The sequence below is a fragment of the Dama dama genome, chromosome 25 (genome assembly GCF_033118175.1).
Source record: "Dama dama isolate Ldn47 chromosome 25, ASM3311817v1, whole genome shotgun sequence".
Lineage (NCBI taxonomy): Eukaryota > Metazoa > Chordata > Mammalia > Artiodactyla > Cervidae > Dama > Dama dama.
Genome location: NC_083705.1, coordinates 28304210 through 28331296, shown reverse-complemented (window position 1 = coordinate 28331296; position 27087 = coordinate 28304210). Strand labels below are relative to the sequence as shown.

The 27087-nt window shown below is 40.7% G+C and overlaps 1 protein-coding gene across 4 annotated transcripts in view; it reads right to left on the bottom strand.

Annotated features, from left to right (window-relative positions):
- Nucleotides 1–12148: 12148 nt before the first annotated feature.
- Nucleotides 12149–27087, bottom strand: part of PDE4D (phosphodiesterase 4D) — an 801730-nt gene continuing 786791 nt past the window's right edge. For all 4 annotated transcript variants that reach the window (XM_061129751.1, XM_061129753.1, XM_061129752.1 and 1 more), the window contains 5 exons: nucleotides 25903–26002; nucleotides 19793–19947; nucleotides 18468–18590; nucleotides 17806–17988; nucleotides 12149–17090 (listed from right to left, as the gene is read on the bottom strand). In XM_061129751.1, the coding sequence (XP_060985734.1) occupies nucleotides 16674–17090; nucleotides 17806–17988; nucleotides 18468–18590; nucleotides 19793–19947; nucleotides 25903–26002 (978 nt within the window). In that variant the 3' untranslated portion in view covers nucleotides 12149–16673. The remainder of the gene's footprint in view (nucleotides 17091–17805; nucleotides 17989–18467; nucleotides 18591–19792; nucleotides 19948–25902; nucleotides 26003–27087) is intronic.

Below are 27087 nucleotides of genomic sequence, written 5' to 3'. Positions count from 1 at the left end.
GGAAACGGGAGTGCAGGTGGGTTCTGAAAACAGGAACACTGATTGGAAATGGGACAAAGAAAAGATCTTAAAAGCATCAACAAAATAAAGAATAACAACAGCAAAGGAAAAACTAATGATGTACAAAAGTTAAGGATCAGAAAGTCAGTAGATTCCTCAATGCCAACTCAGGATATTAACGTCAGCAAAGATCTGGGAGGACATGTACTTCCAATCCAACCAAATTCTCCGTTTGACTATCATGCAAATAACAGAGTGAAATAAAGGATTCTCATATTCAAAATCTTTTCACATTTACCTTCTAGACATTCTTTCTCAGGAAGCTACTAGTGCATGAGCTACACTGAGGTAAGCAAAATTCGAGATAAGCTAAGACAACTAAAAATACTAAGATCCAAGAAACAGAAGATCCAGTATGGCAAGAAGGGAAGGGACTCTCTAGGAGGATGCTGAACGAAAATCCAAGAACAGTAGTAAAGACAAGATCTCAAAGCCACAACCTGGGAAAATGACTATTTCAGATGAAGCAGGTGAACCAATGAAAGCCAGGACTCCTGGATGTGTTCACAATAATGAAAGGAGATTCCCTTCAGTGGAGAATATAGGATGGACAGTGATAAGGATATTGAAAACTAATAAAAATGGAAATACTTATCATCTCCTGGAAAGACCCTACCAGAAAATACAAATGTAATTATAACAAACTTCATGGACTGGCAGTAAATATTTTTTACATAAATATAACAATGCAAACTTTTAATAATAATCTAACCAAAAAATACAATTCTAGAAGACTTCAAATAAGCATGTGGGGATGGGAACTGAGGGTATATATATCCTCATTTCTGAAAACAAAAGTCAGAGATTATAGCTAAAATCAGAGGAACAAGAAACTGCAGTACAAATAAGTCATTTATAAATATGGCAGTAAATATAGTAAGGAAAAGGAGGGTAGGCTCTCAGGAAGTGGAACTAGGGCATGCAGGGCTAGGTACAGGATTTCTCTCTGTTGGTTGTTATGGGCTGAAGAGTGTCCCTCTCAACTCTACGGGTTAAAGCCCTAAGCCTCCAACACCTCAGAATGTGACTGTATTTGGAGGCAAGGCATTTAAAGAAGTGATTACGATCAAAGGAGGTCATATGGCTGGACCTATTCCTATCTGACTGGTGTCCTCATGGGAAGAAACTTGGACCCCAGAGACACCAGGGATGTGCCCAGAGAGGGAAGACCATGTGAGGACACAGGGAAACGGCAGCTGTCTGCAAGCCAAGGAGAGAGGCCCTCAGGAGACATCAGATCTGCTACACACTGATCTAGGGCTTATGGCCTCCAGAACTGAAAAAATTAAATTTCTGCTTTTTAAGCCACCCAGTCTGTGACACTGTGTTATGGCAGCCCAAGGAGACTAATATATGGTAATGAGTCATGTAAATATTGGACTTTTTAAATAATGTACCAATATTACTTCTATAAAATTATGAAAAATAATTAACATAATACCTATGTTGAAATAGCTCCCATAAGAATGAAAGTTAGAGGTCAGATTAGTTGAAAATGTGTACAGGGTGATGCATCTAAAACCAGGTGTGTCTCACCCTGGGTCCTGAGAGTTCCATGTATATTCCAGGGTCCCAGAGGCCCACAGAGGCCTCAGCCCCCTTGAGTTGGCAGCACTGGACCCTGACTGCTCACAGCAATATCCTGGACTGCCCAGGAGGAAAACACCCTTTGCATCCTTTTTTCTTAGGCTACTATCACCATGTGGCTATCTTCTTGGTTACAAAGCTCTGCAGGTTGGTGATGGACAGTAAAGAATGTCAGCTCTTCAAATCTTCTCATCAGCATCCTTTTGAATACCATTGCCCAACTCATCAGCATGCCTGGGAGTAATTCTGGCAGAAGGACGTGGTCCTTTTACCAGGGGACCTGAACCCAGAAGTTTTCTTAAGGTCTGCATTAAAGGAAGAAATACTTTTATTTCTTTAATTAAAGAAGAGTTCACATAGGTCACAATGCTATGAATCTGTGTCAAAACAAGAGAAGGGATGAAATTACAAAACACTCTTGGAGAACTTCCCCTCTCTCCCCAAGGCTATGCAGGGTGAATAGGAGGTCCCAGAAGCAGGGCTGAGTCTCAGACAACCTTCCTGGCAAGGTGAGTCTGTGTTTTGAGCCCAGCTGCTTGTTAGCATATGTGTAAATCAGAGAAAAATGGAGGATGATGGCAGGAACCAAAACTTATGATCTTCTTCCTCTTTCTAGGTTCCAGAGTTGGCAAACATGGCAGTATATTCCACCACGCCACAATTCAACTCTTGTTTAAAAAAAAAAAAAAAAATACTCATCATTGTCAGAATTGTTGCATGAGCACTGAACACAGAGATCTTCATCAACTTAAAGAAAATGGATAAGATTGGCTGCTACAAAGAGGCATCTGTAGAGCATTGGGAAGGGCTGGGAATATAGAGAATGAATTGCTAGGATTTTCTGTGTTCACACTTATCTGACTGGCTTCAAACATGAGAATAAAAATGTTTTAAGCACAAACACATACATATATGTGCACATGTAAGTGAAGTGAAAGTCGCTCGATTGTGTTCAACTCTTTGTGACCCCATGGTCTATACAGTCCATGGAATTCTCCAGGCCAGAATACTGGAGTGGGTAGTCTTTCCCTTCTCCAGGAGATCTTACCAACTCAGGGATTGAACCCAGGTCCCCCACATCACAGGTGGATTCTTCACCAGCTGAGCCACAAAGGAAGCCCCACGTACATGTTAGAGGTTTAGTGAAAAGTCAGTGAGCACAGGTTAGAAACCCTGCTCTGCCATATACTGTGGAGAAGGAAATGGCAACCCACTCCAGTGTTCTTGCCTGGAGAATCCCAGAGATGGGAGAGCCTGATGGGCTGCCGTCTACGGGGTTGCACAGAGTTGGACACGACTGAAGTGACTTAGCAGCAGCAGCAGCAGCCATATACTGAGGACACACGGTTGTCAGTTTGTTTTTTACTTTTCTGTATTTCTCATTTCTAAAATGAGAAGAGGAAGAGAGAGGGGAAGGAGGTGACCACCAACTTTTGCAGTGAGATCTGGTAATAATGTATGTTAAGTATCCGCTCACTGCAGAGCAAAATATCCACATTCCCAACATGTTAACTACTTTAACAATAGTAACTATTGAAGAAAATGGAGATTTGAGATAAAAAATACATCCCCTAAATAATAACTTGAATACTTACAGCTGATAAGGTAAGGAACTTAAGCAAAAGAAGTAAAAAAAACTTAAGCAACAATCAGGGTAAAGATTCTCCTCTCCAGGGAATACAGATGACTTAAGAGACAAACGGGCTTATGTTTAAATATCAGCTCTGACATTTTGAATGAGTGACCTCATCTTTTTCAGCCTCCTTTGACTTCTCTGTAAAACAGAGGGAATATTGGGTTTGTGTCAACTTGAAATGAGAAAGCTCCAAGTGTGACGAAGTCTCAGTGCTCACTTTGCATGTGTGTGTGCTAAGTCGCTTCAGTTGTGTCTGACTCTGTGGCCCTATGGACTGTGGCCCGCCAGGCTCCTCTGCTCATGGGATTCTCCAGACAAGAATACTGGAGTGGGTTGCCATCCCCTCCTCCAGGGGATCTTTCCGACCCAGGGATCGAATCCGTGTTTCTTATGTCTCCTACAATGGCAGACAGGATCTTTGCCACTAGTGCCACCCGGGCAGCCCCAAGGCTCACTATACTTCTCTCTGATTCCTACCTTTTACTCCATCCTTTTCCGACCAAACAGAAAGCTCCTCAAAAGCAAAAGTCAAGCACCAGTCCTTTAAAGCAACTAAGACAGTGGTCCATAGAGAGGAGCAATTATCACTCAGTTGATTTTGAATTTGCCTTTCTCTCTGCATGGCTGAAGGCACTAGACCTCTCCCAGATATGTGTGAATGATCTAAATAATTTTTTCTAATCTTCTCCCCTTGCTCATTAAAAGAAGAAAAACAATCCAGGGCAAAACCTGCATTTTGAAAGGATTCGATGCTATTCTTTCCTTTGTACTGGAGTAATTCTTGCTTTTCTTGCCTTGTGCACATACTTGAACTCCATGGTGATTAAAGGTGATGGTAGGCAAGCCACACCTCTGTGCAGGTGTCTCCTGTTTGTGTTTAGGCTATAAGAAGAATTGCTAAATTCACTCTTCTCTTTTCTCTAGCCATGGCTCTCTAGGATGTATGTTGGTGAAAAGGGAGTATAAAATTAAGCAGGTACTCTGTGTTTACGAAACACATCAAAGCAACCTGTCCTCCAAAGCAGCCAACTTTCCAATAAGGTGTTGGGCATCCTCTGGGATCTGGGTATATTCCATTGTTTTCCATCTTTTCCCAGGAGACAATGCACATCACCACAATTCACCTGAAGATCATTTTCTGTTCACTCTTATTTGACTGGCCTCAGGTATTCATTTTACTCTAAATCCATGCTTTTCAAACATTTTTGTGTATGACCTAAAGCAAGAAATATATTTAACCTGACAGCTATGCACATATACACAAGCATGCATGTACAACTACACATGTGAATGAAACAATAATTTTAGAAGACTAAACTTACTGTGTGTGGTAACAGCAGTATTTTCTGTTCCATTTTAGTGCTTTTAATTTTTAGTCCTCAATGCAACTATCTTTTGATTTCACAATCCATTAATGGCTGCAGGTGAAAAGTACTGTCTAATGTCTACAGTGAGATTAGCATTTATTAATTCATTTACTTTCACAACACTGTGAAAAATTACAGTAGCTTCTAATATCACAATTCCCATATTTAAAATGAGAAAAAGTACGATTCAGAGATTAATTAACATGCCTGTAGTCACTCAGCTAATGGGGGCCAAAGTCCCAATCTTTTCACCATGCCAGGCACGCCACCCCCCACCCAGACTCCCTGGCACATTGTTGGAACAGATCCTGGAGGTGTTAGTCAGGATTCTTTCAGGGGCAAGTAACAGAAGGTCCGATTGGAATGGCATCCATTATAAAAACTGGTCCTTATCTTAAATAATTAGCTTAGAAGTCAAGTTGATTAGCAGCTTGAAAAACATCTTCAAAGACTCAAGCTGTCTTCAGCTCTGTCATCCTCAGTATGTTCTCTCTGTTTTCAGATAATTCCTCTCATGGTCTTAAGATAACAGTCCAACCATGGCAGCCTAAGGAACCGTTTCCAAAGCTCAACTCCTTCCTTTTCTCCTTCTTTAAGAGTGAGGAAGACTTTCCCAGGAGTTGTCTATGTTTCACTGTCTAGAAAGGCAGCCCTGCAAGCCAGTCCTAATCTAAACACTGGAAAGGATGGAGGAATTCCTTAAAAGGCTCAGAATCAGCCTGCAGGACCAAGAAGAGACCAAATCCCCCCAGAATTCCTTGGCTTCACAAGAGTCAAACGCATTCCAACTTCCATTCCCCAGGTCGCACATGGAATGGAGGCTGGTAATGACAGAGTAGGCAAGCGACAGTGTCCTTTCACAGTGGGTACAGATAAAACTTTCTAGGTGATGGGTGCCACAGCATCTCTCTTACTCTTCCCGGTTTGATGAACCAATCCCTTCAACGTCTACTTGGGGTGTTTCCTCTAGCTACCTCTGGCCCCTTAACTGTGTCACTCCTGTTTCAGTTCAGTTCAGTCACTCAGTTGTGTCCAACTCTTTGCGACCCCATGAATCGCAGCACGCCAGGCCTCCCTGTCCATCATAAACTCCCGGAGTTTACTCAAACTCATGCCTATCGAGTTGGTGATGCCATCCAGCCATCTCATCTTCTGTCGTCCCCTTCTCCTCCTGCCCCTAACCCCTGTTTACCCAATCTCTAATCCACTCTAGGCCAGTTCATATTCTCCCTGTCTGTTCTTCATCATTAACCTCTTTCTTTCAGGCAATTATCCACCTGTCATTCTTTTCCTGTTTAATGAATACCTGCTATATGACAGACGGACGCTGAACTAAGCTATAGGAAAACAAAGATGAAGGGGCAGTCTCTGCCTATAATATCCAGGGGCCTTATTTAAACACAGTGGCACATACACATATACACACATAGTAGTAACAGTGTTAGTCACTCAGTTGTGTCTGATTCTTTGGGACCCCATGGACTGTAGCCTGCCAGGCTCCTCTGTCCATGGAATTCTCCAGGCAAGAATACTGCAGTGGGTTGCCATTTCCTTCTTCAGTATATACAAATATACAAACTCAAATTTGGCATCTGAATGCAAAGGATGGCATGGAGCTCAAAGTCTCTAGGCAACAGAGCTGGAGGCAGAGATCAGAGTGATGGGAGTTCACTTGGGAGGTGCAAACCCTTGGGCAGTGGAGTGAGAAAAAAAGGATTCAGGCTAAAACAAGCAAGGAAGGAAGAAAAGGGAAAGAAAGGGAAGCAGGAAAGATGGGAAGCAGTGTGTTGTGATGTTTTGGCACTGGCTACTGCCTCACAAGACGCCGCCAAAAGACACTGTAGACAGCCTGGGAGGTGCTCTCACTGATAAGAATACAGGGGTTGTCTCAAAGGCTTCAAGGGGAAGCCGTGCCTCAGAGCAGCCCATGGACAGAGAAGAAGTTAACCGGCCTGGTTCCCTTCCATCTCTGGATTCCCAATGGTCAGAGTTAACCCCCTGACTTTCTGAGTGTGTCATTTGGCCCCTTTGGTGGTCCCATGTGATGCCTGATTCCAAGCCTTGTGTTGTGCAGTTTCGGCCAACTACAAAAGCAGAGGGGCACTCACTGCATGACTGAGAGCTGGGGTGGGGCAACTGAAGCCCGGGTACGGGTGCTCAGTCCTCACCTGTTACACTAATGGTCCTGCAGGGTGAGTGTGGACGGTATCTTCTCTCCTTTGAATGTCGTTTTAATCGTATATCCTTTAGCCCATGCCAACTTGTGACACATAATACTGTAACTTACCATAAAAACATATATTTGGGCTTCTTCCCAGTTTTGGGTATAAAACTCCTAGCACCCTTGGAATTTCCTAAGTGTTAAAGAGTGATTAAATTGTCTTTTACTATATTAATAGTGGCTTGGAAAACACTTAAGGATGGGGTCAGAGGGACCAATTTCAATCCCACCCATGACTTCCAGGGAGAGGAGCTCGATATTGACTTAATCTCCTATGGTCAATGATTTACTACCTCATACTTATGCAATGAAACCTCCATTAAAGGGGAAAAAAATGGGGTTTGAAGAGATTCCAGGTTGGTGAACACTGTAGATTTGAGGAGAGTGGTGTGCTTTGAGAGGGCATGGAAACTTCTGCCTTTTCCCCATACCTTGCTGAATGTATCTCTTCCATCTGGCTTTCCTGAGTGATGTCTCCTTCTCATAAACCAGTGACCTCGTAAGTAAAATGCTTCTCTGAGCCACTCAAGCAAATTAATGGACTTCAAGACAGGGATGTCTCTGGAACTCCAATCTATAACTTGTAGGTCAGAAGTGCAGGTGACAACCTGAGCTTGCCACAGGCCTCCAAAATGGAGGAGGCAGGGACGGAGGGGTGAAGGTGGGTGTCTCATTAATAATACTGAGTCTTGTGGATGGAAACTGGCTTGTTAAACACATGTTTCTACTGTTTCTCCAACTGCCATTAGCTATACCATGTCAACTGCTGAAACTCCTGTAGTAACATGCATCCCTTTGAGTAAACGCAATGAATTAGAAAGGGGGTTAAGATTATTACTTCTCCTTTTTTGCAAAGTCAAAAGAGGAAAAAACAACTCCAAGAGGTCTTGAACAGTGTTTCTCAAACTTTATGGTGCAGAAGAATAACAGCATGACTTGTTAAAAGACAGATTCTGGGGCCCACCCCTAGAGATTCTTACTCTAGAAATCTCAGTTGGGACTTGATAACCGGCATTTCTAACAAGAACCCAGTTGGTTCTGATCAGTTAAAGGACCACATTTTGAGGAGTGCCAGTGTTAACCAAGATAGAATAGGCAAATATTAACATCTTGACTTAAATCTTTACTGTTTTTGTTCAGTCACGTCCAACTCTTTGTAACCCCATGGATTGAAGCACGCCTACTAGCCGGGCCAAAAGAAGTATGTTTTCTTCAAAAGATACCACCTAGGGTGGCCATGTACATATCTAACCAAGGGATATGTACAAAATACTGATGAAATATATTTCTAGGCCCAAGATGGAGTGGCTTCTGCCTGAGATGCTGCATCAACAAACTGAAATACTGCAACTTTCATGTTCCTATAAATGCTCCTCCTGAGCAGATATGCAGCATATCCCGTCAGCCAATCCCCCCAAACCAACCCAACTCTGGCTTCTCACCCCAAACAAGGTTGACTATTTGTCCCCAGTCAAGCAGATATTTTCTATTTGTCTCTTCCTTGCTCTTTATTCTTTATCCCATAAAAGCTTCTTGCTTTCTGCCCTCTTTGGCAGTTCTCCAAAAGGAGATTTTCCATTTCATTGAAGTTTGTTAGTACCACCCGAATTGACTTCTTTCATCATTTTTAAACAGTTTTTTGGTAACAAAACTGTTTTGTAAAAGTTTTTGTAAAACACCCCAAAAGCCACAACCCAGCAGCACATCCACCTTAGGCATTAATCTGCTCAGCTAAAGTAACAAGATCTTCTAGTTTCAAAGAACTGAGTGCTATCTTCCAGTATACCTGCTTATTTTATATCTAAGAACTGTGGCCCAGGAGGTGTAAATATCTACAAAAATAAGCAAAATCCTACTAAGACAAACTAGAATTACCATGACCACCATGGGGAACTTTCCAAAGAGACAATTATCGTTCATTTAAGAAGTGCACCGGAGAGTTTTTCCCAAATCAACAGAGAATGGGATATCTATTTTAATTGACATGCCAAAGCCTCCAAACAACAAGGCTGCCCCAAAGCTTCATTGAACGCTTCATTATAAAAGGCGAATGAAAAATTAAAGACCTGTCTAAAACAAATCATTGAAAGACTAAGGTGATACCTACCACCTGCCTCTATCCTCTGTTATGTGAGTACTCACTAAGCTTCCAATGAATTGCTTTTCCACTCTGAAGAGACCAGAAGACCATAAATAAAGTCCACTAAATAGTTTTAAAACCAGAAACCTAGAACGCTCCCCCTTGTTGCACCTTCCTGGGGTCCATGGTCAAAATGCTCCATGCTCCCTCAGACAGTAGAGTCTGACTACTTGTGACTGGATGGAAGGCAGCCGGCCAGGCTCCTCTGTCCATGGACTTCTCCATACAAACATACTGGAGTGGGTAGCCATTCCCTTCTCCAGGGGATCTTCCCAGTCCAGGGATTGAACCCTGGTCTCCTGCACTGCAGGCGAATGCTTTATCACTGAGTCACTGGGAAAGGCCCCATGGAAACACAGGCCCAGACGTTCTCTCATTTGCATTCACTCAGGATACGGGGTAAAAAGTTTTGTCAAATCATTCCATAGCAACTCGAACTGGTTATTTCCTCAACAGCCCAGGGGAAGCTTACATTAAAATTAATGAAAAATCTTGTCAAATTCTTGCAGACACAAGACGACATTCATCTGGAGGCTGCACATGGGCTCCGAGGATGAACAGCAGAACCAAGAAAGGGTGAAAATTCTTACCAGTGTCTGTTCTCCCCAATCTCTGCAGTGACCCGTTGAAAAAGGTAACATTTCAAGTTTTCCCTTCCTTTCCAAAGCCTCGGTCCTTGACTGGGGGCCCTTTCTCGCCCAGGAACAGCCGGGGCCTCCTTGTTTGTTTCATTTGTGTCGTGTCAACATGGCGCGGCTTTCTGCTTGCCCGAGGCACGCAGGTCGTCAGTTCTTACGTGTGCATGCAGCTTAATCATCCGGCTGGGGTCGGGGGTGGGAGGTCCAAAAATACGGCCGGACAGAAACGTAGGCTCACTCTGTTTGCCGCTCAGATAGAGCGGGACAGGAAAAGGGTTGCACTTCGTTTGTGGCTAGAGTTTTACTGAGTATGGCCAGCTTGGAGGAACTGTCTAGGTCTTTCTTTGAATTGTCTTTGGGAGTGGCTGTGGATCTTGGGAGGGTGGTATCCTTTTCATCCATGGTGGCGGAAGGATGTAGGACCCCCCCCCCCCCCCCCAAACCGGGATTCCTGGCCTCGGCGGATACAACATGCCTGACAAGGAAGCAAAGAGTCCAGAAACTGTAAGGAACCACCACTGCCTGGACAACACCAAGGTGTGCTTATACTGGGCTGGAGAGGAGAGAACTTTTATATTGTAAGGGAGAGGGGATGTAGTAGTAAAGGACAGATATAGCAATTCTTAAGATTAGTAGATGAGGACACAGAGCCCATGTTAAATGATATAAATAAAGCAAGCAGTGTATCTTACAGGCTTGAGTTTGTGGGCTAAGCTTTACACCCATTGCACCGAGTTTGACATTGAGCATTTGGAAATACAAGAATAACTGCGACAGAAACAGCCTCCAAATCTGCAAACGGGAAGCACAGGTGGAATTCCAATAAAATAAGGCTGTGTGTGTGGGTTCATCCCTGTTAGGGGTGGTGCTGTCTGGTAACACGGAATGTTTTGCTCTTGTAGGCTCAAAGCTGTGTGTGAGACGTTTCCAGATCAAAGACCTAAACCCAGGTAGACTCAGCACACCCAAATTGGCCTCAGTCAGCCTGGGGGAATACAGGGAAAAGAAGGGCAGCTTTTCTTTTGTTGCATAATCTCACTTAGGGGTGGTAGACTGAGGAAGGAACCTGCGTTTAGGTCAAGCATTCCTGGAAGGGATGATTTGGGCCTTTTGGGGGCTATAGTTGCCGTGGTTGCCTGTGGTGGTGGGAGGAAATGATGAGGAGGCGGAGCACAGCTTATTCTATTTAACCTTATTCTACTAGTTAAGATTCAGGGCTTACACTTGTGCTGACTGATCACGAAAACTGATTTTCTGCCATTCAGGAAAAAAGAAAAAAGAATTTGTGAGGAAGAGGCAGAGTCTTTGGTTAGCAACCGGATAGAAAACTGTGAACTCTCTATCTAAACAACCAGGCTAATTTTATGGTATCAATCCTAAATGTCTTGATCACCAGATTGAATTATATCCAATATCAATTTGGTAAGTGATATTCAACTAGTATTAAACACCTACTGTGTACCAGGGATCCATTTGAGTTGTGAGGAATACACTGGTGAGCAAAGACTCGACTCTTCTGAAGTTCTGTTCTGGTGGGAAAGAGACAATAAACAACAAATAGAAAGTGAAATCGCTCAGTCGTGTCCGACTCCTTGCGACCCCATGGACTGTAGCCCACCAGGCTCCTCCCTCCATGGGATTTTCCGGGCAAGAGTACTGGAGTGGGGTGCCATTTCCTTCTCCAGGGGATGGTCCCGACCCAGGGATCGAACCTGGGTCTCCCGCATTGTAGGCAGATGCTTTCCTGTCTGAGCTACCAGGGAGGTCACATGTCAATTTGTGGGGTTATAAAGGGAAGAAAGCAGGGTCAGAGGGTAAAGATCAAGGGAGCAGGAGTGCTTTTCTTCCATTTCTCCCGAGGTTTGGAGCTCATGTGTACCTCAGGACTTCTGCAAATGAAGTTTTCTGTCTGGACCCTGCTCTTCCTTTTTGCCAAGTTACCTTTTGAGTTCCTTCAGAGCTCAGCCCCACATCACTGCCAGAGAAGGCTTCTCTGGCCCTGGCCCTCTGGAAGAGACCAAGGTCAGGTTCCTGCTCAGTCACAGCACCTCAGCTTCTTTGCTGTACTGAGGACACTCACGATGCTGCGTAGGGAACTGTTCAGTGCCTTTGTCCCCTGTAGACCTTAAACTCACAAAAGCTGAATTATGTCTGTTCACCGATGAATCCTTACAGTCTTGGAGTTTGCAGAGGGACCCAGCAAATAACTGTTGAGTATCTGAATAACTTTCAGTATGCCAGAACACTCAGTCAGAGAAGTTCCCTTCCCAAGTCTTCTACTGTGCTTAGTCTTATAGGCCATCTACATAATTTTGCCTTTTTACTCTATAGCAAGATTAATCTACATAATTTGGCTTTATTGGACTACAAATATGTAGTAATGTATGATGTCACTATCCTTTATTTCACCTTAACAATCCTCATGGCTCTTGGAAACAAGTGCTGACTGAACTACAAGTTAAAATGAATACTCTTATTTGTAAATGATCGAGTCATAAATAGGCAGAATCAACCCATGCTTTTATTTCCATTGCATATAAAAATTTCATATGAAGGTATTGATGTACAGTACTATCCCCATGGGCTGTAAGAGAGGCTAAGAAACCACTAAAAGAATCATCATTTGTAATGCTCACACACAATTGACCACTCTGAAAACATATCCAAAGAAATCAAATTTAAAACAACTAAAATAAGTAAGGATTTTTTTCTTTTTGTAATTATAGTGTCCCCATTGTACTGTTTAAAACAAAAGTAATCAAATTCCTTTGGGCCAGGGCTGCTAAAATCTACAGTTTGTGTCAAAAAAGAAAATGAAATAAAATAAAAGGAGGCTCATTTTTCCTAGAAAAAGATTCTCTCCCTTCACTAAGTTGCACATTCTGAGGGCTGGGCAGCAGTGGAAAGAAGTTCCCACATCAGCCACTGGGAATTTTTCATAGCTTTCAGGAGCTGGCCTCTGTGCAAGGTTAAATTTAAAAATTCTAAAGCAAGTTAAGTTTCACAGAAACACACATTCTAGAGAATGGTGACTCCATTATGTTATGTGAATTGGTGTCATATAAAACTTTGTGTTTAATATATGAATTTACATACATAAGGAAATTTGATTCATCTTAGTTGAAGAAAAACTCTGTTTAACAAAAATGACCTTTTTCATATTTTATATTTTCTGTTATAACATGGCAGGAAGCCAAATAATAAAGTACTAACATGCATGACCTATGGCTCTAGTTTCAAATCAAGTTCATTTGTCCATGTGCTCAAGAAGTCAAAAAGACTTTTTATAATTATTGGACAAGAATATCTTTTCCCAGTAGTGTTTGAAAATTTAAAAAAAAATCAAATGTAACTAACTGAAGCAGCTCAGTTAGTATCTTATAGGAAAAGCCACCATCATATATGCTATGGTGCTTCGTGGCAAAAAGCATTTAAGGGGTTGTCTCTCAAAAGAGTCTCAGAATGCTCCAGAGGTTAACCGTGGTTCTGTACAATCCAGCTGTTGCCAGAAATCCAATTGATTCAAAGCTCAGATGTAAAATGCCCAGCCCTAACCCCACCATTACCTTACTTTCAAATGCAGCAAAACAGAAGAAAATATTGGTTAAAGTTAAGGCACAGCCCTGGGACCAAAGACCTGCAGCTATGTTTTTTATATTTTATATACCTTTATGTATTTTATAGTTTTCTTGAATCTTCCATAAACAAGCTCTAAGGTGACAAGACTATTTTATAGAAGAAAAGAAAATGTACAAGGAGTATGTATACACACCATTCATTCTCTCACCAAGAGTTTCCAAATATATCAACACCATCCCAATTCGGGATGATGTTTTAATAAGAACTGATAATTTACAATTAACATTACAGTATGTACATTACAATAAATACATGGTTGTAAACAGACAAACAAGACTGTATTACAGGTAAGGTCATTTGGTGAGAAAAAAATGCATGGCACAAAAAAATAAATAATGCATTCAAAAAGTATCATAAAGCTTTCGGTAAAATCCACTTCATTCAAGTTTTTTTTTTTTCCTTGTCTACAATTTGTTCTATCTACATTATTTTCTTGTGAATTTTAAGTGATGTAAAAGAAAAGAAAATTAAAACAGCATTATTGTGTTTAGTAACTTGCAAGCTGAAATATACTGGTTTTATGCAAACTTGGACATTTTCTTCCCCATACAGTACCCAGATACTGTATTTTCTTACAATATTTTAGGAAATGTAAAGCCACTTATAAAAGGGTATTCTTTTTAAAGCAGTGTATAACTCTGAAGCACACTTTGGCGAGAGCAGAGGAGAAAGAAGGGAGAGGAGAAGCAGATTGTACAGCACTAGTCCCTGTCTTTTAGATATCACTTTTTTCCTACAATTTGATTGTCCATCAGTGGGTATCTTCACACATGTGACCATTAAAACCAACAAACTGATGAAATAAAAAGTCTCCCTTTTTTAGTGCTGATATATACCTTTTCAGGTCCGGATATGTGACATATTGCTGTTTTAATTTTTTTTTCATTCTTAAGTTCTAGGCACTCTGTGGGGGAAATACCAAGCCTGAGGGAAGGGAGGGGTGGAGAGTATTTGGGAGAAAGGAATAAACCTTAGATTCTTTGCCTTTTCTTCTAGACCTCCATCAGGGACAAAATTAAAACGGAAACAAGTTTCCAATTATTCTTGTGAAACCACTTGCCAAACATAAGACTTTATTTGAAAGATTACTGTCTGAATTTTACAGGGGAAGGGAGGTAGAAATCTGATAATTAATTGGTCAATTCCTATCCTGTGCTCCATGTCGAAGTTCACAGCTACCTAATTTTTCTATCAATGTTTCTAAGCATCAGTGGCTCTCAGGGGACTAAAATAGTATCTTCAGCTGGGTCATTTCCCTGGCTGATGATTTAGTGATTAGTCCCCAGAAGGCTCCTTGAGACATCCCCAGTATAAACATTTTTCAGGATTACAATTTCATTTACTGTTCTATGTTCTGTTTGGTCAGATATTCCTTTAGCCTCTACTTGACTTCTTGGATATCACTGTGAAAAATGATTATTTGGGCTCCAAACTCTTCACAGAGAAGGTAACCATTTTTTAAGAGCTGAAATGGGAAGAAAGTCCAGACTAAATAAATGCTCCACGATGCCAATTAAAGGTAAATGCTGGGAATCAACTTCTAAAATTCCAATACAATTCTTGATGCTAAATTCTGCCAAAAGTGATCTCTAATGTTTGATTTAGTCAATATCTTCTTACCCAACTGAGTAATTTAAAACGACATCATATCACCAAACCTCTGGTGCTAGGGGCACCACCAACTGCTTTCTATCAGCGTATTTAAAGTTCTCCTCCACTAGACATACTTCTGGATCAGTGATAACTGATAAAGCAAGAAATGCTACGATGTGTTATGTGGCTGTCCTTTAAGGAAGAGTCATTGCTACACTTAAAATCACTTCTCAGGAATATTCCTCATACAGTTCTTAATCCCATGGTGAAATCATAGAAACAAAAGAGCATTCATTGTACTGGTGTTCATTAATATATTCTACTAATATTGTTAAAAATTACCTAGCTAGCCATTAACTTTTCTTTGTAAATCAAAAGTAAAAGCTAGTCATTATATACGACCTCATGGCAGAAAAGAATGCTAAGTCTAACTTGACCTGTTCTTTGCATCCATCAGAATGGTGGTGATATATTTGATAAGACCCCACGTAGTAAATGTGGACAGAGGTTCAAACACACACTGAATAATGAAGCAGCACGAGGGGAAAAAGGTTTTCGTACTATAACTGACTGTGAAAACAATAAAAATGAGCATGAAATGTGTGGGTTATTACAGACATGCATTTGTGAAATGAGGGTCTACCACCACAGCAAAAGATTATCAGAAGACACGAAGTAGGAAAATATCTAAAAAAGACTGACCATTTTAGCTACTGGGTATTTATATATCTTTCACTTGCTTCAGATAATACCAACTGATGACTGAGTGTCCATGAGGCTTGAGATACATTAGACAGAACACACATCAGAGTATTATGGAACACGTGTTCACTTTGCACACGGTGAAGAAAAATGTCAGTGGGGAGCAACTCTGCGTGTCTGAATAGACCAAAATGAAAAGCCAGTAAATGAAGACCTACAAAAAGGGTTTCCTGCAACATAAAGTCAATTTTTGTTTTTAAAATATGGAAGTCATTGGTATATAAAACAATGGGTCACTACAAATCAGTTAATTGCTATGAAGTCTAAGGTGCAAGTAAAATTTGTAAATTAGGTTTATCCAGTGTAGCACAGATTTGTACTGAAAACTTGCAAGTTACTCCTTAGAAAAAAATAACCAGTGGCAGATGAAGTTCTGAACGTAGTTTTTTAAATATAATACCTCAATACATTTAATAATAAAAGTAAGCTCTACAAAAAATCTGTTTTACATATCATACAAAATGTAGAGGTCAGTGCAGCTCACCGAACCACACTATTCAGTCAGGTATCAGGAAGACTTGAAATTAGAAAATTATGCAATTTCTGTGGCTCATCTTTATCCTGGTAACAGCTTCACACTTTGTCCTGTTCCTGACCCATTCGTTGCTTCACCCATCTGTTCACTGCATCCATGTAATAATGCCTTCTTTCTGCTGAAAATATTGCAAACAAAAAGAAAAAAAAACCCCAAATCATCTTAACTTTGGGGCTGCCCAATGAGCCACACTCCCTAGAAAACACTAGTTGATTTTCTCGGCTTCTTCAGTTCAACGGAGCCGCAGTCCTGTGACAATGCTGTCCATGAAGATGTCCCTCTCGTTCTGATGACATGGAGGTGAAAAAACTGGTGACAATATTCCTGAGCGCCAGACTGAGTCGTCAAGGTCAGTTTTGTTCCACAAACATCCTGGCAGATGACAGTGAGGTGTGACCGTGGTTGTGGCATGTGACATGCACTTTGGAAACAACGTTTCTACTTAAAAAAAAAAAACACAAAACACAAATGAAAGGCATGGAAGTCTGGGCCCTGTTACGTATCTGGGGAGGGGTCCCCGATGACACAGGCCTCGGGCTGGCTCTCCTCCTCCTCCGCCACTGCCTCCTCTTCGACCTGCTCATCCAGGGGGATTTCGGTGGACTCCGAGTCTTGAGTGCACAGCGTCTTGGAGTCGCTGCAGCTAGTGTCTTCTTCGACTTGACTCCCGCTGTCCTTCTCCGTGTCTGACTCGCCATCTTCCTCTAAAGTCAGTTCAAACTGGAACTTCTCCGTCTGACCCTGCCTGCCCTCCTCCTGGTCATCGGGTGCCGGGGAAGGGCTCTGAGGAATTGTGCTCTGGTACCACTCACGATTGTCCTCCAAAGTGTCCAAAATGTCCTGGGCATCAGGATGGACCAGGTCTGCCCACGTCTCCCAGAGAGGATGAACGATATAGTCTATGAAGCCCACCTGGTTAAAAAAATATATCCAATGTGAGTACAGGATTAAGAAACAATGGAAAAGGTTAAAGAGACCCAAATGTATTCAATTTATATACTGAATTAGATTTACATACATGATATATGGAATTTACATAAAATATGTAAATGTAATATGCTTTGCAAATATAACACTGAACCAAAGACTATTAACCTTACTCTGGTAAAATAGTCACTATTTTAGGTAGCAGACTGTATGAAAATGTTGTTACGAGCTGCAGAAAACTATTTAATAGCTTTTAGAATTCTGAGTCCAAGAGCAGGTTTGTGATGTAAAAAAATCTCTGCTTGTTTACCTTGCTTGGCTTGAGGCTTGGACCTGATTTTAGAACAGCCCATTTACCGGTGGATCCAGATAAACTGAAATAATGCCTGTACTCCATGTGGATTCAAAGAACTTTATTCACTAATGAGAAGAGATAGCTGAAATAATTCTACACATATGAATATACTATATGAATCAAGTGACGATGAATAAATATACTGTCCTATGAATAGATATATGACCATACGGATATACATCCTAAGAATCAAAGAATTTTGAGGCTTGCAAACATGAAGTGGGAATTGAGCTTATCAAAAGGAAAGTAATTAAGATCACCCAATAAAAGACTGAACGAGGTGCAAACGAAGTAACCAAATGTTCTATGTAGCTGTGTTCTCTCTCTGAAAGCGTAAGGCATCACCTGTGATTTTTCCACAGATGCGTTGTGCTTGTCACACATGGGGCTTATCTCCATGCCCCGCTCCCTCTCTCGGTCCCCTTGGCGGAAGAACTCCTCCATGATGCGGTCCGTCCACTGGCGGTACAGCTGGAGAGGCTTGGTCGGGTTGCTCAGGTCAGCACAGTGCACCATGTTCTGAAGGACCTAGAACAAACCAGTGCATGCTCTGTTTAGCACCCGCTCCTTTTTTTTTTAACTAGAAATTCACATCAGGTGACTGTGACACTTAAAAATACATGCTGTGTAAGAGTCGTTCCAGACAGCTCGACCATGATGTGTCTGTGTGTGGTTCACACTTGTATTAATAGTCCCAAAGTATGCCACTTCTACCACATCTAACTATCATGAGAGAAACTGTTTACGTGCTCAGTTCATTAAATTCAGATCTGCTTAAGTGCTTGGTTTTGTGGGATATTATTTTTTTTTAGTGCACTTCCACTTACAAAGGCCAATAGGATTTTGTCTGGTTAATTCTCAAGATGAAGAATCTGGATAAAAACCCTGCTTATAACTACCAAAATTATAAGCTGGGAGAAAGGAGACATAAATCTTATCTAAGCTAGACACACAGACACGAATGTGTACACACACCCGCAGACACAGAACAAAGTCAAATGCTTTACCTGGATCCTATCAGAATAATTATCAAGAAGAAGAACTCCAGAACTCGTCACTTTCTTAGTTTCAACCATAGTTTTCAAATCGGCCAGTAGATTCATGTGCTTTGACATGTCTGTGGCAAGTACCTTAAAAGACAAAGAGTGTTTTAATAAGTAAAAAATGCCCAGAGGAAAAAAGTCATAAGTTGCACATGAAAATATCATGGAGAACATGAGAAGAAATGGAGAACAATTCTGTCACCTAATAGCCCTGTGCAGGAATCTTTTACTGCTTCTTGGGCCAGAATCTACTCCTCTTTGCTGTCAAGTTTCCTGGAAGCTCAGATAAATGTGTACAATATACAGAAACATTAATCACTAGCAGTCATTTTCATGCTGATAAAAAGGGCTATTTCTCTGGATAAGACACCATCACATTGTGAAGTTTTTTTATTCCTTGGACTAGAAAGTGGTTACTGGACTACAATGGAGTGATTCACAGATTGCTCACAGAATACTTTAGGAACAATATTCTGGTTAATTTTCTGCTTATCTAAGTCATAAAATGTCTCCATGTCTTTGTATGTACAAAGCTGAACAGATTAAGTTTCTGATAACCAGAGACTTCCCTGAGTCTCATGACAAACGCATACAGAAAAGACGAATGTCACGGATGTTTCTGCACGGCACTTCTGCTGAGAGAGGTTTTTTCATTATTCTTCACTCCAGACTGTCAGCAGCACAGCATGATTGCCAGCAGCAAGGCCAGCCTCTGGCACAGAAAGGCCAGCAATATCTTGAAATGTACAAGAAACTTTTATTTGATCGTCATCTCTTTCTTCAGTTCTAATGAGATGGATGAAACTGGAGCCCATTATACAGAGTGAAGTAAGCCAGAAAGATAAAGACCAATACAGTATACTAACACATATATATGGAATTTAGAAAGATGGTAACGATAACCCTATATGCAAAACAGAAAAAGAGACACAGATGTACAGAACAGACTTTTGGACTTTGTGGGAGAAGGCAAGGGTGGGATGTTTAGAGAGAACAGCATCAAAACATGAATATTATCTAGGGTGAAACAGATCACCACCCCAGGTTGGATGCATGAGACAAGTGCTCGGGCCTGGTGCACTGAGAAGACCCAGAGGGATCGGGTGGAGAGGGAGGTGGGAGGGGGGATCAGGATGGGGAATACATGTAAATCCATGGCTGATTCATGTCAATGTATGACAAAAACCACTACAATACTGTAAAGTAATTAGCCTCCAACTAATAAAAATAAATGGAAAAAAAAAATCACAGATCACAGTTCTCTTTTTTGCTTTTTATCAGTTACTCACAATGTCAATGACCATCTTCCTTAATGACTGTCTTTGCTTTTTGGTCAAATTCTGGAAAATGTCACAGTTTTCTTCCTGAAGCAACTTAAAGCCCACGGCCAAATGATGGTTCTCCAGGACAGAGGAATCGTTGTACATCAAGGCAAGTTCAGAGTCTTGAAAGAAAGACGAGGTAGAAGGTCAGCAGAGCCATTTATGCTACGTTTATCTTATTTTTCATATTCTGAGATATCTTGGGTTTTAGGAAGCAACTTCTCCTAAATGTTTCTGCTTGCATTCCCATGACATGACAATACCTAGAAGAGAGTCTATGAGTTAGCATAACCACGGAAGAGCCCTAGAATCTTGAGAATGGACTCAACGCTTTTGGCACATGATAAGTCAGTTACCGCAGAGGCTTCAGCTTCTGCTGTTCTAAAGGGAAAGAAGAGTTAGGTGAGATTATCCTGAACCTCCTCTCCAGATCTGCTAGAGGCAGCTCCATAAGCTCAGCAGTAGAAAACATCATTCCTAACATCTGTAACACCTCCAGAACAGAAGATGTTGTATTCCTGATAAAGGTGGACCATCTACCCAATCTTTTATGTAATGTAAAGATCATGTGCCTTAGGGTAATTTGTACTCCAAGAGGGTACAAGACCAGCTTGGAACATACGAACAACATCAGGGTCTGTTCATGCTTGTACTTGTTTTGTTCACAGGATAGCTTTGTTCATTCTCCCATTTCCTTGTGCAAGTGTCTCAGCAGTCACTATAGACATGTATGTTGCACATCCCAGCTGCACACTGAGAGTTTCCACACGGAGCCGGGTTTTAAGCTGTCTACGTAACTCCAAGGTGAAGACTTGGCTGCTGCCCCATGACTGTCCTGGACCTCTGTTTTTTAGGCAATGAGAAATCCTACCTCTTTCCTAGTTCCTGTAAATAGCAGACTCAGATCTATTAAGGTAGTCATTAAAAAAAAAAATGGTGCTTTATCTTATTTCCACTTAAGTCACTGTAAAAACGAAAACATGTATTAGCTCTTTCTTCTGACTTACGTGGAAAATGTATATTATTTTCTAAGAAAGAAATACTCAATACTGCTCAATGACTATTTTAAAGAAGCCAGGAAGAAGTGAGACTCAAGACACACTTTGACTGAGATCCTCTGATTTTACATTTATACAGAAAAATAATACTCTATATGTAAGCTACAAATGTAGTGATGGAAAGCTTATATTATCTGTGAGATCAGTGAAATAAAGAGTGTGTACTATCACCAGGTCCAGCTCTACCTTCATACAGTTAAATGCCTCTGCTCTTGAACCTCAAAAGTCATATGCTTTGAGTAGATGACTAATGTGTTCAAATGTGTGAGGAGACCTTTCTCCCCCCACCTAGGCGTCTTTGCTAGAAACAGAAATTTTACTTGTTTTCCAAGTAAAATTTAATGCTATATATATTCTGACACTGCTTTATTGTTTCCGAAAATAATGCTTTAAAAATATGTATCTTTTTAAAGATAAATATCCTCTAATGTGCTCTATTCAACACCTTATGATGCTATTTACATTTTATGGATTTATTTACATAGTATTGTCCTTAAAAAAGATTTATGCAGCTTCTCACCTGGAATTTCAACTTCCTTACATCCTATTCAGAATCCCCCACTCCCCTAAATCATTTATAAAAGCTTAACACCTCTGCCAGGTAGAAATGATTGCTCTGTTTTCACAACCTTCAGCATGTTTACATGGAGTGTATGTATCATTAATATCAAATCACTTGGCACCTAAAACTAACACAACTGAAATGGTTAATGAAAACTATCACAACTGAGAAGCAGAGGGGTATCTGGCCTGGGAGTCAGCCAGGTGAGTCCAAGTGCCCTTCCACCATGGCGAGTCATGCAGTCTCCTTAAAATTGGACAGGTGACCTCCCATCTATGGGAGGTCTGATCTGATGATTGGAAGTCATTATTATAAGAAACAATGGTTCAACCTTTAGCTTTGTGCAAGATGGCAGCCCCAGCTCCAGGCTAGGAGCTGAGAGTGTGCTAGTTTGAGCCACTCAATCCACCCACAAAAGAAAGAGAAAACACAAATTTAATGTCTATAAAAAGAGTTTACTCCAAACTAAAAATAGTCACATAATTCTGATAGAGTATGTCATACAACTGTTTATTACAAGTTTGCAGTTATTAGTGGGACTCCTCTAAAGCATGTTGTGAAAGCGAAAACTAAACTTGTGTTAGAGGTTACTAAGCCTCTTCTGAGTTCTGAAATAAAATGCTTTCTGGCTTGATCTTCCTGACCCAGGGATCGAAAAGAACCTGGGTCTCCTGTATCGCTGGCAGATTCTTCAACGTCTGAGCCACCAGGGAAGCCCAATTAAAAGCTAACTAAGGCAATAATTCTCATAATGCCATGGGGCTCTGATCAACCCTGGGATAACTTTCATCTACCAGGTGATGATGCTGATTCATCTCTCAGGCATAACACAGCCCTATCTCACCCCACCCTAGAAAATATCAGCAATCCAAAGCTAGCCTGGGAACTGCTGACTGCCCTGTGTGGCTGAGACCCCACAGAAAGGAGATGTGCACAACATCACTGACTGACAAAGTGCCTCCAGAAGCGCAGTCTATAATCGTTTTACCTCAGGCAGCTCATCAGTAAAACAACACTAAACAGACACTCCTGGCCACCGTCCTGTGTGTATAATTACCCCCTACATGTCTCCATTATTTATTCTCAGTTGTCTCAAACTTTAAAGGGCATGAGATTCATCTGTGGACTGAGGCTTTGCTAGCTTAAACTGCAGACTCCACAGGTACCCTGCTGCCAGCCTAGGCCCATCTGCCCTTAGAGGGTCCATAATAAAGAATAACAGAGTTGGTCCTCATTTTTCCTGAAAAATTTAATAGAATACTTGGAAGACAGTGACTTTATCATCAGTTGTTTTAATTTGTTCTCAATACTTAATTCTATAATACGTGAACTGTGAACTTCCATATGTTCAAACTGGTTTTAGAAAAAGGGCAGAGGAACCAGAGATCAAATTGCCAACATCTGCTGGATCATCGAAAAGGCAAGAGAGTTCCAGAAAAACATCTATTTCTGCTTTATTGACTATGCCGAAGCCTTTGTGTGGATCACAATAAACTGTGGAAAATTCTGAAAGAGATGGGAATACTAGACCACCTGACCTGCCTCTTGAGAAACCTGTATGCAGGTCAGGAAGCAACAGTAAGAACTGGACATGGAACAACAGACTGGTTCCAAATAGGAAAAGGAATACGTCAAGGCTGTATATTGTCACCCTGCTTATTTAACTTATATGCAGAGTACATCATGAGAAACGCTGGGCTGGAAGAAGCACAAGCTGGAATCAAGGTTGCCGGGAGAAATATCAATAACCTCAGATATGCAGATGACACCACCCTTATGGCAGAAAATAAAGAGGAACTAAAAAGCCTCTTGATGAAAGTGAAAGAGGAGAGTGAAAAAGTTGGCTTAAAGCTCAACATTCAGAAAACTAAGATCATCGCATCTGGTCCCATCACTTCATGGGAAATAGATGGGGAAACAGTGGAAACAGTGTCAGACTTTATTATTTTGGGCTCCAAAATCACTGCAGATGGTGACTGCAGCCATGAAATTAAAAGACGCTTACTCCTTGGAAGGAAAGTGATGACTAACCTAGATAGCATATTTAAAAGCAGAGACATTACTTTGCCAACAAAGGTCCATCGAGTCAAGGCTATGGTTTTTCCAGTAGTCATGTATGGATGTGAGAATTGGATGGTGAAGAAAGCTGAGCACCGAAGAACTGATGCTTTTGAACTGTGGTGTTGGAGAAGACTCTTGAGAGTCCCTTGGACTTCAAGGAGATCCAACCAGTCCATCCTTAAGGAGATCAGTCCTGGGTGTTCATTGGAGGGACTGACGCTGAAGCTGAAACTCCAATACTTTGGCCACCTCATGCGAAGAGTTGACTCATTGGAAAAGACCCTAATGCTGGGAAGGACTGGGGACAGGAGGAGAAGGGGATGACAGAGGATGAGATGGCTGGATGGCATCACCGACTCGATGGACATGGGTTTGGGCAGACTCCGGGGGATGGACAGGGAGGCCTGCTGTGCTGCGATTCATGGGATCACAAAGAGTCAGACATGCCTGAGCGACTGAACTGAACTGAATATTATAATATGGGAAGATATTATATTAAGTATAATAGGATGCAAATAAAACACAAGTCTGAATATTGGTGTTATTATTTAAAGAAAAAAGCCTACCTTTCTTAATGGCAAGAGTTAAGACAAAATTTTTATGTATTTGTTAAAAATATCAAGATATACCTAAGAAGCAAAATAATGAGTCAATCCAGGATAATAAAAAATTGCCAGTGTACATTTTACTATAAGACCTTCCCTGTTCTAACAGAAAGGACACAATCAACCCTAACCTAGGAGACAATGTAAACTCATGTGTCGATATATAGTAATGTTTTGTTGACCCCTGAAAGCACCCTATTATAGGTTCTCAAAAGGTAGCTAAGACATGAAATGCACTGACTATCCACCCATTTTTGAAAACCTAAGACTTCCCCAATTCTCCTACAAATGAGTGAGTCACCAAAGTGCATTTTGTTATAGGGGAGTCCAGAGGCTATTAAAAATATACAAATATCATAAATAACTCAAAAGATCTGAATCTCTCAAAGTAAGGCTATATTTAAGCTTACCCTTTAAATCTGCAGCAAAGTGTTGGGAATAAATGGTGGAAGAACAGACGCTACAGGAGCTAGACTGCTATGGGGCAGGAGAAGGCTGTTATCCACAACTCACAGTAAAAGGCAAAGATAGATTCTTAACAGATAGGAAAAAATAAGAGCTTTTTTATTTTTTTCACATACAAAAGTGACTTTTATAACATGAATCTACCATGCTGGGAGGGAATTATATAATGGTACATTTAAATTATTTACCAATTAACTTCAAGTACAGAAAGAATGGGCTTCCCTGGTAGTTCAGCTGGTAAAGAAACCACCTGCAGTACAGGAGACCCTGGTTCGATTCCTGGGTTAGGCTGGAGAATCCCCATGGATAGAGGAGCCTGGCAGGTCTCAGTCCTTGGGGTCACAAAGAGTCAGACACGACTGAGTGACTAAGAGCACAGAAAGAACAGAATTTCTGTAAAACAATCTCTCTGCCAAAAGCCTCACTCAAACGCTACTAATACTCCCTACAGAGGCTTGCAGTGCAACTGTGTTAGTTGCAAACAGTCACTTCTGTGCGTTCTTTCCAAATCCATTGATGACTTAGTTTACAAAACGTCACCAGTGAGAAGAAAATTAATGGTTAAAAAAATATTAAAAGAAAAGAAACAGTATGTCAAAACAGAACCTCATACTGCCCTCAGCATGAGATTTAAAAAGGGAAGAAGGGGAAAGAACATGGTGGAGGGGGAGACGAGTTACAGCCTCTGAAGAGGATTACATGACAACCTACAAAAAATGAGGAATTTAACATTTATTCTGATAACTTCTTTTATTTAAAACTCTGAGGGTAGCATTTCCCTGGTGGTCCAGTGGTTAAAAATCCACCTACCAATGCAAGGGACATGGGTTCAATCCCTGGCCAGCGAACTAAGATCACACATGCCACAGGGCAACTAAACTTGCATACCACAACTAGAGAGACCACATGCCACAACTAGAGAAAGCTTGTGAGCTGCAACAAAGACCCAGCAACGAAAAAAAAAAAAAACAAAACTTTAGGAGCAATATACCTAAATCTTTCTGCAAACTTTCACTTTCGATTGCTCTGTCTACTAATATAGTAGTAACGATAGTAATATAGTAATAGCAATATATTAATAGTAATACAGTATTTCAAAAGGAGTACTGGAATGCATGTTTTGCAAACGTCATATGCCTCATGGGATAGAACAATAATTTTTAGAGCTATATAACATTAATGTGCAGTCACTGAAATGCATATATACACATCTCAAAAGAACATGACTCTGGAAATACCCCAAACTTATAAAAAACCCTCAGTCACTCTAAAATGTCAAAAGGAAAATTTTATTTTGCAAAAATGAAGACATTTTACTTCACTTACTCGTATTGATCAGAAACTGATTGGACACACCAGGATGATCAACATCATGGATTGCACTGGCAAAAATTGCTGCAAGAATCTCCAAATCTGTAAACACAGCCTGAAAGAATCCAAACAATATTAGATAACATTACTATTCTATAGTAATGTAAATGGAAGGTACACAGGCATGGGAAATTCCTTCCCAGACTCTGATGGAAAACAAAATGAAGCTTCAAAATACATTATTATCATGTTTCAGGATGGGAGACTTTCAGAGAATGAGCTCCTCATGGGTTTTTTAAATGTATTCTTGGAGGAAATATTTTATCTGATTTTATTATAATTCAAGATCACACCTTTTCCATGGTTATATTTAAAAAATATTTAAAAAGGATATCTGCCAATGTTTTATAGAAAATAATAACTTATTTTAAAAGTATTTAAGATGTTCAAGGATATTCTGAAAACGTACATAAAATTAATGACATGAGCAATTATTTTCTTCCATTCAAAACAGGGACTCTCAATCTCAGAGACACCAACATCTGCAGTCAGATAAGTCTTTGCTGTGCAGATAAGTCTTTGCTCTGGGAGGCTATGCTGTGTGTTACGAGATGTTTAGCAGGGCCCCTGGCCTCTACCAATGAGATGCCAGTAGAATGTACCCCCAAACTGTGACAGCTAAAAATTTCTCCAGTATTGCCGGATGTCCCTGGGAGGGTGAGGAGTAGGAGTAACGGGAAAATCACCCCCAGTTGAGAGCCTCTCACTCAATCAATAAGGTATTAACCCAGTTTATAACAAAACAATCTGAACTATAAAGTACATTAGCAAAAGATAGTCACTCTCCCAAACGATTAAGGAAATCAAATTGTTTTAATAAACATTTAATGGAACAACTTCATAGGATTTAGTGACATTAAAGATATGTTTCTTTCTAATAAGTTCTATGAAAAGTATCAATGCATAGCTTCTATTTTATAAAAATAATCATCTTTGGACTATAAACAAAAAAGTCATCAGACTAAATTCCCAAGAAGCCCCAAACTAATCAAAACTGAGTAATCCAGGTGTGCTTTATGGAATGTTCACTAGATCATTTCAAAGAGACAATATCATAAACAGATGAATCCCTAAGTCTTTGATTATTATCAAAGACAAAACTCATCAAAGACTCAGCTGTTTAATTACCACAATGACATC